The following is a 14,367-nucleotide window of genomic DNA, read 5'->3' on the forward strand; positions in this document are numbered from 1 at the left end:
ACCTTACATATCACATTCAGTGAGATGTTGTTTGGGGACCATAAAAGTGAGACTGACATCATGTTGGCAAATGCTGATGTTCTGCTAGATGCTAACAGTGGCTTGGAGAGGGTCTGCACTAGGGGTCCACATAGATAGTTTTTTTTATTAGTAGTTCATGAGAACGAAGACCGATATTTGGAACTGATTTGCATTTCCAGTAAAAATAAAAAAATCTTTCTGTCAAAATTTAGAATTTGGAATATTACAAACTCCAACACAAGACTTTGTCCAGCCAATCAGATAATTAATCCTTAACAGATAAAATACTATAAAAACTTGTTATTGCCACAAATCCAAATCCCTAAGGCTGAGAGAGAGAGACAGAGAGGTCATAGTTCATCATAATGTATCATACATTTTACATGATTTGATATGTTATGTAAATTAGGAATGATGCAAATAGCTCTGAGACATTTTTTTTTCTTTCAAAGTAGCTCTAACATGAGAAAAGGTTGGAGACCCCTGGCCTAGAAGATGAGCAGCAAAAGAGCAAAGGGGTTGATCGACATTCTCCTCTCAGGAGATTGAATATAGGACTTAAATGTGTTCAGACCTTGAAAGCTTGTTCTGTTGATAATATGTTGGTTTTATGTTTACAGGTTATTGTAATGCTCCAAGGGGCTAACAATGTAATTAAACTGTTTGAAAAGGAACCTGATGTAGCTCAGGTGGATAAGTAAGTTTGCTTTTCTTTCACAGGATCAATGGACTCACTTTGTTTTAAATGGCCCTTTGGTCTGTTGATACCTATCCTTCCTTGTCTCGATTCTTTTAGCTTTTCCACTCGACATAATCAACCATCCAGATACTGAGTTTTGGCACTGATAGCTGTCACTAGTGATTCTCGCCTACACATCCTCAGCATCTCACAGGCAGCCCTTGTTATAAAGCTAATTAAAAATTTAGACAACGCATTGTTGTAAACCAAGTATTGCACCCAAGTTCCGCCTGCAGTCTTAAGATGGCCTCATGAAGTAATGGAACAACCACAAAAAAAGCAGAAGAAAATCAATAGTCCCCTCTGCCTCCAACATCTTAATGTCAGCGGAGAGGGATGTGTGGAAGTGATGGTGTCTCTGTCAGTTACTAGACATCAGAGGAGTTTTTAATTGAGGCCCCAGTGGGGGATATGAGGGACAGGGGTGTTGAGAGAGAGAGCTAGCCATGGTTAGATGTTAGATGAGGTGGGGCGACCAGTTGTGAGACTGTATTGTCACCTTATATTATCATTCTCTCAGACCATCGCTGGACAGTACAATATAACATTTATATTACAATATAGTTCTCATATTGACTGTAATGAAAGATTTCTTCTTTTTTTTTACATGCCATTTAATCAATGTGATTCAAACAAATGAAAAACTTCTGCACTGTTGCAATTTATTACCTGAAGTTAAAGTTATGACCAATGACTTGGTTTTTCTTCTATGGTGGCCTGGTCGCTCCTGGCAGTTGGGGCACAAGTAGGGGACAATTTTTGTACTTAACATCAATAAAAACTTAAAGGGGACATATTATGAAAAATCCACTTTTACAGTGTTTTTAAACATACATTTGGGTAACCTGAGTGTCTACCGACCCACAAAATGTAATAAACCCATCCAGTCCTTTGTTTGTGGTCTGCATTTAAAGAGACACACACACAAAAACGGAGCGTTCTGAAGGAGCTGGTTTATACAGGGTTACAAACCTCCTCTGGTGCTTGATTCATGTTATTTTATGACCAAAGCACAGCACAGATGTTTCATTTAGACCACAGGAGACTGTTTTAAAAGGTAGAAAAGGACTATAATATGTCCTCTTTAAACCGTAATATATTTTAGATACCTAAATGTTAGAAGTAGATATGATAAGTTATGAATGTAATCCTGTGTGTGTATGCACACACCATTCATGCCACCCCTGCATTAGGGGCCACACAGCTGGACAGCTTCAGTCAAAGAATTCTTGATTTACACCTGATTGCTAAACGTTTGGCTTGCAAGCACGTCATATTGTTTTGGCCAGCAGCCGGACAGAGGGCTCTGTTGATGGGACGGAGGGGGCAACACGTGAAGGACAGTGATTAAACTTTCACCCAGGTACGAGTCGGACAACTTCTCAAGGATTACAGTCTTTCCTTCATCGATCTCATCCACAGTGACTGACACTTCTTCTGCTAAGAGAGTCGCTGTCTGGTTTCATAGCTGCAGCTAAAAGCATCTGACAAACCATAGAAAAGCAGAAGATAGTGCTGAAAGTGCCTGTCTGGCAGATCGTTGCTAAATTGTCTTAAAAGCACAAACCGACTGTTTCTAATGAGACGAGCACATAATCAGACAATGCAGTGCGTCGCTCTCTCTCGCTCATTAAAAGTCAATGTAGATCACTCTTCAACAATCTCTCTCTCCCTCCCACTGCTACAAATATAAACAAATAATAATACATCCAGATCATTTCTTAAATCCAATAGAAATCATTGCTGTGATGACTGTATTGGTCTACACCATGCATACTATTTTTGCACTATAAGAGCAGCATGCTTTACTTACATGTCTCAATTAAAATATTAGAGGTTGGAGGGTAAACAACACGTGACTTGGTATCGTAACTGGTGGCAGTAGCTCGGTCCATAGGGACTTGGGTTGGGAACTGGAGGGTCACCCGTTCAAGTCCAAGTGTGGACCATAATATGGAATTTGGTCTGGTAGCTGGAGAGGTGCCAGGGCACTTCCCGAGCCGAGGTGCCCTTGAGCATGGCACTGAACCCCCTCTGACATCTCTCCACAAATGCATGTCCACAGGTCCTGTTTATGCATGTGTGTGATTCAGACCTATGTGTTTGAGAAGCATGTCCCTATAAATAACAGAGTGTAAACCCGAATTTCCCCTCTGGGATTAATGAAGTATATCCAAAAAGCTATATATATTTATTTTATTTTTTGCAAAATTTCTTCAAAGTAACCAACAGAATATTTATATGGTATAACAAAAGAAACAGATGTTACATCTTCAGGTAAGAGGCTCAGTTAAAATTCATATTTGAGACAAAATATGAAGGATAAGTATCAGTCAGTGTGCTTGTGTCAAATACGAAAACTACATGGAGCAGAGACATTGCTCAGGACAGAAAAACGCATCGAAGATCTCTCCTGAAATCAAGAAAGTAAACAAAAAAAATTATTTATGTGAATCCAGAAATCAAGTGTTTACATCCTTCCTTTTGGAAGGGCAGGAGGTCATGTTGGGTGGGCAAGGCGTCACTCCAAATGAATTGTGGGGGAAACACTGCAGTTAAGAGTGGCCGGTGATGAGTTTTATACCTGATGTTATTAAGATTTCATCACAACAGCTGTTCTGGATTTTCTTTTTTGGGCTGTGTCCTGGGGAGTTTGTTTTTTTACGCACCATGCACCCTGTGTTTCCCCGATGTTCCTCCACGGCTGACTTGTCCCACCAGTAAGAAGGGGATCTGGAAAGAACATCTACGATGTGGTTGTACCTTTTTTAAATATTCCTTATACTTGCTGGCATGTTTCCTCATGGCTTGCTCTTGTCCCTATTGAGGTGTCTTTCTCCATTTCTTCACATGCTATTTTTTTAGCGTGCGAATGTGGCTTTTTTTTTGGACAGGGTTTGCTCACTGGTTAACATGCAGTAAGTTGTGCTGGCTGGCACTTTGGCATGGCCTTTAGATCCACTCTGCACAAGAACGAATGGTATAGCCTTATCAGTCTACTAGAGGCCAGTGTTTATATTTTCATGCTCAGATACATTACAAATTTTCAAGCCTGTAATTTGGCCTCTGCCTGTCTAAAAAGACAACCATGCAGTTGACTATGAGGTGTTTTTATTTAATTAGTGGCTGTACTGGGTATGGGATTACCTTCAACTGTAAAGATTAAAAAAAAAAAAAAACATTCTAACCTTGCCCCTGGCATATCTGAGTAAGACTCGAAATCATCCCTTTGAATGTAACAGTGACTTAGCTTCCCCCTGTTTCACCTTCCAGACAAATCTGTCACACTAGTGTTTATGTTTGTATACGGAAGGAATGCACAAAAAGCTTTGTGACAGTAACTGAGATAACTTCAATGATTCATTGTCACTTATTCGTTTAAATTACACTTTCATGTGAAAAAAACCCATAATGATGTGTTTCCTACAACAAATGTCCCATTGCAGTTATTATTCATGTCAGTTTCATATCTGCACATGCATGTTATAATATGATAATGCAAAACAGAAAGTGACTTGCTCTTTAGATGATATATGTGTTTCCTGATTCATTATTCAAAGCAATTGTTAGGTGCTTTCAGTTTGTGTTGAATTTGACGACCCCTTTAGACAAAGGCAGTACCTGGTATGTTTTTGCAGATCTTGTCCACATGCATAAGAAGTGTTTTTAGACAAAAAATAAATCTCCCCCTGCTTTGACATAAAGCAGATTCACAGTGAGGGTAGTCAAACCTACCCTCACTGTGAATCTTTCCCCTCAAATACTGTAAAGTAAAGGCACTTTGGGTCTTTGCTCTGTCCATTACATCATCTGACGTAGACCTGCTTACAGCAGTGACAGGTATTAAACATCAATATATAGAAAATAATCACTCTTCTCCCTGATGGTCTGGTTTGCTTTTGCAGGTGCTTGTATCAGTTTTTATGGCATTCTGTTTCATAACCCGTTAAACACTCCTCAAAGTAGAGCTAAGATAATGAGCATGAATAAGCACTTGCTATGTGTAATCTAACAAGTCTCCAGTGTGTTGCGTTTATGTTATGTGGATGAAGAAATGACTCATTTGGCACACATTTTCAATGAGCATAGTCACAATTTCTGATATCATGTGATTATTAACACAAAGTCGAACACAAGTTTTACATGATCTGATCGTTCTGCCAATTGTAACTCGAGCTCAGTTGATCTCTGTGTCCCATTACATCCTGAATCAGTAATGTGTGACCATTGACCTGCAGGGAATCTTCACCTGTGGAATCTATCAGATTAATGTCAGGTTCATTGCACCACCTTGCCACGCACCCACACTCATCATTCTGACTCCATAGCGCTGCACTACAGGCAGAGTGTCTGTGGACTGTGAGCCAACTTTCCTCCAGAGAAAGGTCAGTAGCAGCCTGACAAGTCTGAGAGACAACTTATGAGGAGAGATTGGACTTATACCACCGAACCTTATTGTGATTCCAGCAAAGTCCAGCACTCACACAGTGACCAGTTTGATGCCCGGTCGCTTGCAAACCCACAAACTCTTTCACCTGCTTGTTTTTGCCTTTACTTGGGTCGCCCCAATCTCTCACCTGCTTACCCCATCCCTTCAACCTTCACTGACTCACTAACTCATCCTCCTCCTGCTCGCCCTCTACCCCTACCCCCCACCACCAGATGGCTTTTATAGTTCTCCTGCTGAGAAAAAAAGAGGGCTGTTAGAAACTTTATTCCTGTAAATGCAGAGCCATTATTCTATTTTAATGTGCACGTCTGCAAATCATACACTGGTGTGTGCCACAAGCCCATGGCGTCAGGGGAAGGGCAATAATGTCAGACAAATTGTGTAAGTAAATGTGCGCTAGGTTGTCTTGGAGATGAGAGCATTGCCTCCCTGCATACAAATAAGACAGCGAGGTAGCATCTCGGTGAAAAGCAATTTATTGAAATGCAAAAAGGAGGAGAGAAGGCTCAGAGCAAAGATGCTGACAGGACAAAAACTTGTCGCCATCTATCTCAGTTTGCCAAGTTTTTCCTCTAAATTGAGCAAGTCATCCTCAGGCAGAGACGAAGAGGTGTTCCCTGGAAATGTTGCAAGAACATCTGGTCTTCCTGTGTGTTCACAGCTTTTCATGCTGAGCCGGAATGGGGTGTGAGTTTAGACTTTTGATTGACATCTTCAAGGTTAATGATAAAGGCAAGTAATTGAAACTGAAGCTGAAACAAATTCAAAGTCATTCGTTCAATGTAATCCTAATATTCATGCTCATGTTTTTCATTCTGGCTAATCCGTGTCCTCTGACACCGGGGCCATCTTCTTTCCATTAGCACTGTTGTTATTGTTCCCGCCAATCTCATTCCAGGGAGATCAACAGCGCTGCTCAGGAACTGAATAAAGAACTTTAAATCACCAGCATCAGCGAGCCTGTTTGCTCTTGCTGAGGTAGTATGCATCAATCACCTCAGCATTGTTGTGTGAATGTGATTTAAGCGTGAGCTCTTGTTTTGTCTCACTGAGTTTTATATCTCATTCACTTCACTGTTCTTCCTGGCCTTACTGTTTTGTCTCAATGAATGTCTTTTTCTCTGCCATGTGACGCGGTTTTAGAGAGATATGTAAGCCTATTTAGGCTCCCGGGCCTGGCTATGCGTCCCTGGTCTCAGGGGCTGTGTAGGCCCTAAAGCAGGGCCAGGCCCTGCTGCTGCTGCTCAACCCCTGGGCGAGCCCCTAGTCCACCACCACTTCCTTGATCAACACTCCTCCTCTACTGGTCCCCTGTCTTTCCTCCTCTATTGTCACAAGCAGGCAGAATAAGGGCAAGTTGTTCATCCTGACAATGAAAGAAAAACCTAATTGACTTTTCCTCTCCTCTTGCTCATCCCTGCAACTTGTCTACAATGAGCCTTGAGGCTCTTTTTAGCCTGAAGCCATCCTTCTGTCAAGGGACATTATTCTCCTTTGGTCACAGCTTAAGAGGCTAGGTTTCTTCTAGGCAGGTAAAACTGGGCTGACATTGTAAGAGAAAGCAGCTTTGATCTCTACTGTCTTCACGTTGCAGAACCAGGATGACAGGCAAGGGAGTCTTAGCAGCACTTTATTCCTCCAAAGGTGCTGGAGAGAAAACACTCAGGCTTGTAAAAATGCCTGCAAAGCTTGGCTCTCACATTCAATGAAGCCCAAACAATACCTAAGCCGGCCCCTTGCGAGTTCCCTATAGGGTCTTCCAGAGACTTAGGGAGCCTCATTTCTCACTGGTGATGTGCCCTGTGTTAGAGGCTCCATATGGAGGTGGTGTTTTATCATACTCTTGCCTGCCCCCATTAAATATCTATTTTTACCATAGTCAGTCTGCTGTGGTGTCCTGTGGTACACAAATACCTACGGTGAAGCTCCATCTCTAAGAAGTAACAGTGGATATGCTGCAGGTGTGGTCATTGTAACTAAACATTGCAAACAGTATTTTGTGGTATATTTTTTAGCAACCAGTAGTATCATTTTATAATATATATTTTTAATCGACAAATTTGACCCAGAACCAAACAGCTGCAAAGGACGGACAGAATAACTCATTAAACAGTAACACGAGAAGACAATAGAAGAGCTTACTTTTACAGCCCTGAAACGCCCACAGTGAGTCAGTTAAGATAAGGTAAACAATTATTACATTTCTGGAGCCTAATATCAATATTTCCCTGGCAATTTGACTCACTGTGTCGCTCGCCATTTTATAACTCCTCAAGGTGGCGCTTATGACATGAATAAGGGTAACGTGATGGGGACTTAATTGGCCAAAGAAGTAGTTGAAAGCTGGATAGAAGAAGAAGAAGACAGTGGGATACTGTCGGACAGGGATGAAAAGCAGTTAATAGGTTAGGATGATATCAATAAGCAGTGAACCAAGACATTAATCCTGCACTTAAAGGGATACTTCACCCAGTTGCATTGAGCTTTGTATCATTAGAAACCTGGTAGTATTTTTGAATGGTTGTGCATCCCGCCCTCATTTTTCCCTGAGACGGGAAATCTTTGTATTTCTGAGTCTGAAAAGGAGCTTTCAGTGATGCAAAATGACGTTTTTTGCGTCACTGGAAGCTGTTGCGGTTAGCGGGGTGAAACTACAACGCTAGTTCTTCATATTTTCGACCACTGAAGCTACAGACCAATCACAGATCAGTGGGTGGGAACTCACTCCCAGAATCGAAACTTAACGTCCGCCATATTGCTTGGAAGCTATGCTAACAGGCTCTATGGAGAAAGCTGTTAATGGCGAAAAAATATAAATATAGCGGCGAGACGGCTGCTGCCGACAGGCTGTTCTTGTGTTGTGGCTGCTGCGGCCGCTGGCCGCTGGGGCCGCCGCAACACAACACCGGCCTGTCTGCAGCAACTGTCACGCGGCTATATTGCTATATTGCTGGCCGCCGCCAGCTCAGCAGCCGAGACATAAGGCCTGCCTGTCGGCGGTGGTGAGAACGAGGAGCCCGGGCCGGCTCGAGCTGTGGCGGACTGGTAGTGTCGGTGCTCTCACTGTTTGCCTATGGACACAGACATAGAGTCTGTTTTCTGCCAGGAATTTCCAAGATCAATTCTGGAAGAAATTTTGCAATCAGTTGAGGAAATGGTAAACATGTAAATATGTCTGTAAATGTTTTTATTACTATATTTCTACTGCTATATTGTATATTTTGGAGAAACTGTAAGGATCGAATTTCCCGCTGGGATTAATAAAGTATTTCTGATTCGGATTCTGAAATAGAGGACCTTAGTGGGAGTGGCCTGCGGTGCTGTGCATTCTGGGATTTGGTGTCGTTCATCCACATGAGCCAAAAAGACACTTTCTGCCTTTTCTCGGCCAAGAAGGCACCAACTTCAAAATTTATTTCACATTTCTACATATATGACCCAATGTCAATACAGATTCATATTTCAACGGGTGAAGTATCCCTTTAAGCTTTTTAAAGACATTTTAAATTCTTCAGTTAATCAGATACCATGAGGTATCATATGATGCCATACCGTATCATACCATGACATCATTATCGCGGAGCATCTATTACATTTCATATTGCACTGGGAGTTACCCTGTACCCCTGTTTGCATATGCTTACATGTGCCAAACATTCATCATGACTCCAGGCTTGAAGATGGTAGTTGACCTGATAACAATATGAAAATATCCACAGTATACTTAATGTACTCTTCAAATGGTACTAACTCTTGGACAGATCCTTTTTATGTTTAGTTATTAACCAAGATTAAATGTTGTCAGTAGCAAAAGCTAGAGGATGTAAAAACATAGAGACACCAACATAAATAGATGTTATTAAAGACTTATATCAAAGTTGTAAGAAGATAATATTCAATTCAGTATTCAGTTCTCGATTATTATACATTAGCTCATTATAGATATACTTTAACGTGTTTTTGTGTATTCTAATGTGTGCCAAATATTCACAGTGTCTCAAAAAGCCAAGTGGGTGATGTGAAGTTTACCCTGTTTGGTGCAGCTCTATAGAGTGCAGGCTCTGGGTAATGTGACAGTGCAGCCCAAAGCACTCCATCCATACCCTTGCACTGAGGGAATAGGGAATGGGGGAAAGGGAGGATAGGTAAACAGAGCCATTAGAGACAAATCTATTTCTGAAGAAAACAAAATCACATCATCAAACAAGAGAAAAAGAAAAATATGATCCTGCAGCCCTTTGGGCCCCGGCGTAGCAATGATAGCCGACTATGGCATTTGTCTTTATCAGTCTGCCTTGAGGGAGGGAGAGTGTGGTGGGAAGGTGTGGGGATAAAACGAGAATGAGAAGACAATGGAAACAAAGAGGATGCTGTCGTCTTTACCTGCACAAAGAACTAGACACATTTATTACTTTTCTGACTTCATGAGATGTGAACAGCTCATGTATGATTATTTCTCCCTCATATTTGCGTTGTGGTTCCACTGCTGGTATGAAGTGGCTCTCAGATGGTCATTCTTTAAACATAACAAAGTGAAGGGCTCGGTGGACAGCAAGCCACAGAACCATCTGTCATGACTAGCCTAGGGAGGCATACACAGCTTCATCAAAATGACAAGATTGACTTTCCAGATTTTATCCTTTCTCTGTGACATTTGGTTGTTTATTCTGCTCTGCAACAGCAGCACCCGAGTGTCTTTGTAGTGCCTTTTGTATGGAGAGGTGCTCTTGAAAAAGATTTCTATACAAAAATTGAAGATGTGGTGACTATATAATTAGATTGCAAAATTAGATATAGTGTAACAAGTTCATGTGTATGTTTACTATACATATAATATGCGTGTTAGCAGAAATTGCCTCTATATTTTTTTAACCTTTTACTGCAATTCCAAACAATAGTGTAATGAACAAAAATTTGATGTAGCAGTAACACGACCTCTACAGTATCTACAGCCATGCTAGTAATTCTATGGGGGCTTTACTGTAAAGGGGCTGCACAATGTATCCCTATTGCATTGTCATAGCAATATGAGTATTTGAACAAGTCTGAATTTATAATAATTAGTAAGAAAAACAATACATTCTCACTCAGCATGAGTATATTTTACTGATAAGATGGAAGGCCTGGCTATAATGTCCATGCTTTCACACTATTTTGATGCAATCAGATGAAGTTCAGGTAACTATCAGCCACCCTCATTAATTGGTGTGAATTCAGTGGTGGGGAAAAATCTTTGATTTATTTTGGATTCAGGAGAACAAGTATTGAGTACAATATGAAGAACAGCATATATGCATAACTGAGTTATAGACTATGCACTCTTTGCTATGTATTTATTGCCTTTAATATTGTTATTTCAATACTGAACAATGTAATGGCGCATTGCATATTTTACTCATAGTCTGCAGGCCTACTCCTAAGGTACAGCAGTGCTAAATGCTAATTCTACAATGCTAACATTCTAACATTTGCAATGCTTACATGGGGGAACCATGAATGTCTGTCCAAATGTCATGCCAATGCATTCAATATTTGTTGAGATAAATCAGTCTGTAGTAAAAGTAGTCTGTAGACCAACAGATAAACTAACACTTACACATCGAGAGCCATGCAAACCAAGCAAACAAACCACACAAGAATAAAGGCTCAACTGATTTTTTTTAATTGCCATTTTTGTCTTTGGCAAGTTGATGTCCCACCTCGTCCTACGCTCTATGTTGGACCATGTCCTTTCATTAAGTCTGTTTCGTAGGACAATCAGGTGCATTTGTTTCTCACATCACATGGACTGGATTTCCATCTGAGAATTCATCCCTTCCAAAAGGACGCCACTATTTGCCCTCCATCTTGGCTGGACTGTGTTATAGGCTGTCTGCCTGTCTTCATAGCCGATGCCAAGTCCTTACAGATGCTTCATCATTTCCTCTTTTCAATGCCAGTCATCTTTCAGTCTTTTTTTTTTTGTTCTTTTTTTTTCTTTTTTTTTTCATTATTATCTGCCCAGAGCGGGCACTCTCTGAAGGAGGCCTGTTTGTGCTACAGCCAGGCTCACAGCTATTTAGCAGCTGGGCTGTTTTCTTTTCTCCTCCCTCTGTTCACTTTGAAAACCCCTGGGAAATTTGGTCTGTGTCTCTGATATCCTTTCTGCGTGCTGCTGACCAGTTCTTATTTTCCTCATCAGTTTGCACTTTGCCAAGATAGTCTCAAATCATTTTGTGTCTAATTGTCTCCAGTGTCTAAAAGCATCTGAGTTGTATGCAGAAGTACTGCACATGTCTTTTTTACATGGTTCCTGAATATATAGCACTTAGTATTAACAATGTATTCCCCTTCAACGTGGTAAATATATAGTAAACATAGAGTAGGTATAGTATATCAGATAATATCCGAACATGGTAGATCTGAGCAATGTGTAGCAGATTGCAGGGGGTGGGATAGTTAGCACCAGGATCCTCTTAATGCTGTGCCAATGCCGTTTGAGTGAAACGACAACACAGTCTTGTGCGTCTGGTAAGCTATGTGCCATCTGGACTCAATTGAAAGACTCAAGAGTCTTAATTGGACACTGGTAAAGAAGCTCTTACCCCATGCACATAAAACAACTCATTGGCAGCTTATTTCTGCTTTGTCAGAATACAGTCCCACTATTTCTGAAAGTCAAACCTGATACAGCGATGATACCCCAAATGATGACAGGGATGATGATGGCAATAATCATCATCGATGTCATCATGTTGTGCTTTAGCAGTTCTGCTGTCAGGATAATTCTGTATTTTTATGACAACTTACTCTATCAGCAAATTTGTCAAATTGCAAAATAATGGTGATGGATGCAGCAGTGACAGTTGTGGTCTTATTTTAGCACTGTAAGAGTGAATAATGAGGCTCTCCCTTCTCTGCCCCTCCACCCCTCTCCCTCCCCCTGCCCTTTGCTTCAGGTCAGAACATCACGTTCCCCCCGGTGGCTCTGTGGGTAACTATTGGCCTGGCCGTGTGTCTGCTGGTACTGCTCATTGCCCTGGCCGCTGTCTGCCGCAGGAAGATCAAGGAGAGCTGCGAGGAAGCCAGGAGGGAAGGTGGGTAGAAGGGGAAATATACCAGTGTATGTTCTGTGAAGTGGCACAATTCAATTGGTGAAGACTTTGATAAGCGTCCATGTTTAGGATTTATATCAAATCTATGGCTACTCCAAAGCTACAGTATGTGCATTAAAATATAAAGTAATTAAATTGTTTTTCTGTTTTTCTCATGGACTGTGTTGGCCTATTGCATACACAGTTCAAGGGCTTGCTGAATAATGGATGCTAACCTATCATTCTCCTTTCAACCCTTCTCAGCGCCTTCATTAAAATGCAGAATGACTCCTTAAACTCTTCAGATAGCAGGCCAGTAAATGATATGCATAATTGCGACGTGTTGCCTAGATCATTTGGGAGGCACTGCAAGAGTGAGTGAGGGAGAGAGAGATAGAGCAGAAAGCAGTGATGAGATGTTAACTGCTCAAGGAACTTTGAGAATCCAGAGGGAGTTCTGCTTAATGCGTATAGGCAGGATCTCGGGTGGTGGGACACATATCTTTGGCAAAGAAGAACATCATTACTTGGGTCCAGTAATTAGCATTGCGGAATAGCCAAGGATCGCCGCAAGTGCAAAGAGAAAAAGTTTTGAAATGAGATAGATACAGTAGTGCAGAGCCACCAGCTCTGCTGTAATGAGATCCGCTCAGAGTGGAGGAGACATTTAAATAAAGGTCAGCCAGTGTCTGCACCAGGGCCCAGAGGTTTGAAAATAAATATGGAAGTGACACAGACTCAGAGGATAGAGTAAATAGCTCCATGGAACATATGAAATCAAATGAAATGGAAAGAGAAAAATATAATGCAGTCCCTCCCGTGGGCAAAATGCTCCTCGGGTTGTGGGGCCCTTTTGTTCATTCGGGTGGATGAGGAGTTGCATTTGCCGCCTGCAGCTCTAACACCAAAGACTGGACTGATTATTTGGTCATCCACTGTCTGCTTTATTGAAATGTTAAGTCTTATTCTCTCCCCTGCTAGCAATGCTTCTTCAGTCACTGATGTTTTCCAAGCACGAACCAGGAGAGTGGGGGGACGCTGACTTATTCACATATCATGCAGACTCTTGTACGCCTGATAGAATGATATTGTATGAATACAGATGTGGATTGGGCTTAAGAAAAAAGATTTTTCCACACACACATCCACAGCTGTGGGGAGGGTAGAGAGCAGGGAAGTGCAACTTAATTGTGGTTGTCTTATCTTTTAATGGCGTTCCCTGGTATGCTCAGATTGAAGTGGACTTACACTTCACTGTGTCTTGGTAGCGAGGGTCCAAGGGTCAGTGCAAGTGGAGTAGCGAGAAAGCCATTTTTCTTCCCTGTCATAATGTATATGGAGGACCAAATGTGTAGAGTAACAGAGAAGAGCAGGTTGTGGTATTGCAGTTTTGAGTGCAACATCAATTCCAGGGGCAGTGTTGTCTCAGCACCAGAAATGGCAGAATATTCTCCTTGATGTGTTTTTTTTTTTCCATTCCTCTCTTTGTCCTCTCTTACAGTGGCTTGACTGTATCTTATATATATATATATATATGCCTGACTTATTCAGAGCCACAAAGCTCATTTTACATTTAGATAAGCATGTGATTTAATCACACCTACGCTTGCAGATCATGTGTAGGTGACATGAGACAAACTCCCCTGTGTGATGGATGAAAGTCATGAGGGAAGCAGTGTTTCCCCAAGGGGCTTTACCCCAGTGGTGCATGTGTTTCAAGAGGGCTAACCTGACGTTTACTTTGATTAAGCATCTTTGTGTGCATGTGACTCACAAAAAATATCAAACAAATAGATTTATTTCACTCCCAAGTCTTCTTAGCAATTCCTGATGTAAAATCCCTGATCAAAATATTGGCGACATAAATCTGTTCCTAATGTTTTCCTTTTAAATTAGCTTTTTTTTGCCATCCAGAGTTTATATTTAAAGGGAAAGGGAATCATTTAAATACAGCACAAATACTGCTGTCATTGAGCTTTATGTTGTATTATGCATAAAGGTAAAAAAAAAGAAAGAAGGTTCTGGTGTTTAAGGTTGCACACATGAATTAATAAGGCCCTCTTATTGTTGTATTTATAGAACCA

At 41.2% G+C, this 14,367-nt stretch overlaps 1 protein-coding gene across 3 annotated transcripts in view; it reads left to right on the forward strand.

The window, feature by feature from the left end:
- cd276 (CD276 molecule) overlaps positions 1–14,367 on the forward strand; it is a 73,457-nt gene that overhangs the window by 40,392 nt on the left and 18,698 nt on the right. For all 3 annotated transcript variants that reach the window (XM_061039661.1, XM_061039668.1, XM_061039651.1), the window contains exon 5: positions 12,149–12,286. In XM_061039661.1, the coding sequence (XP_060895644.1) occupies positions 12,149–12,286 (138 nt within the window). The remainder of the gene's footprint in view (positions 1–12,148; positions 12,287–14,367) is intronic.

This window comes from Labrus mixtus, chromosome 1 (genome assembly GCF_963584025.1).
Source record: "Labrus mixtus chromosome 1, fLabMix1.1, whole genome shotgun sequence".
In the NCBI taxonomy this organism is placed as follows: Eukaryota; Metazoa; Chordata; class Actinopteri; order Labriformes; family Labridae; genus Labrus; species Labrus mixtus.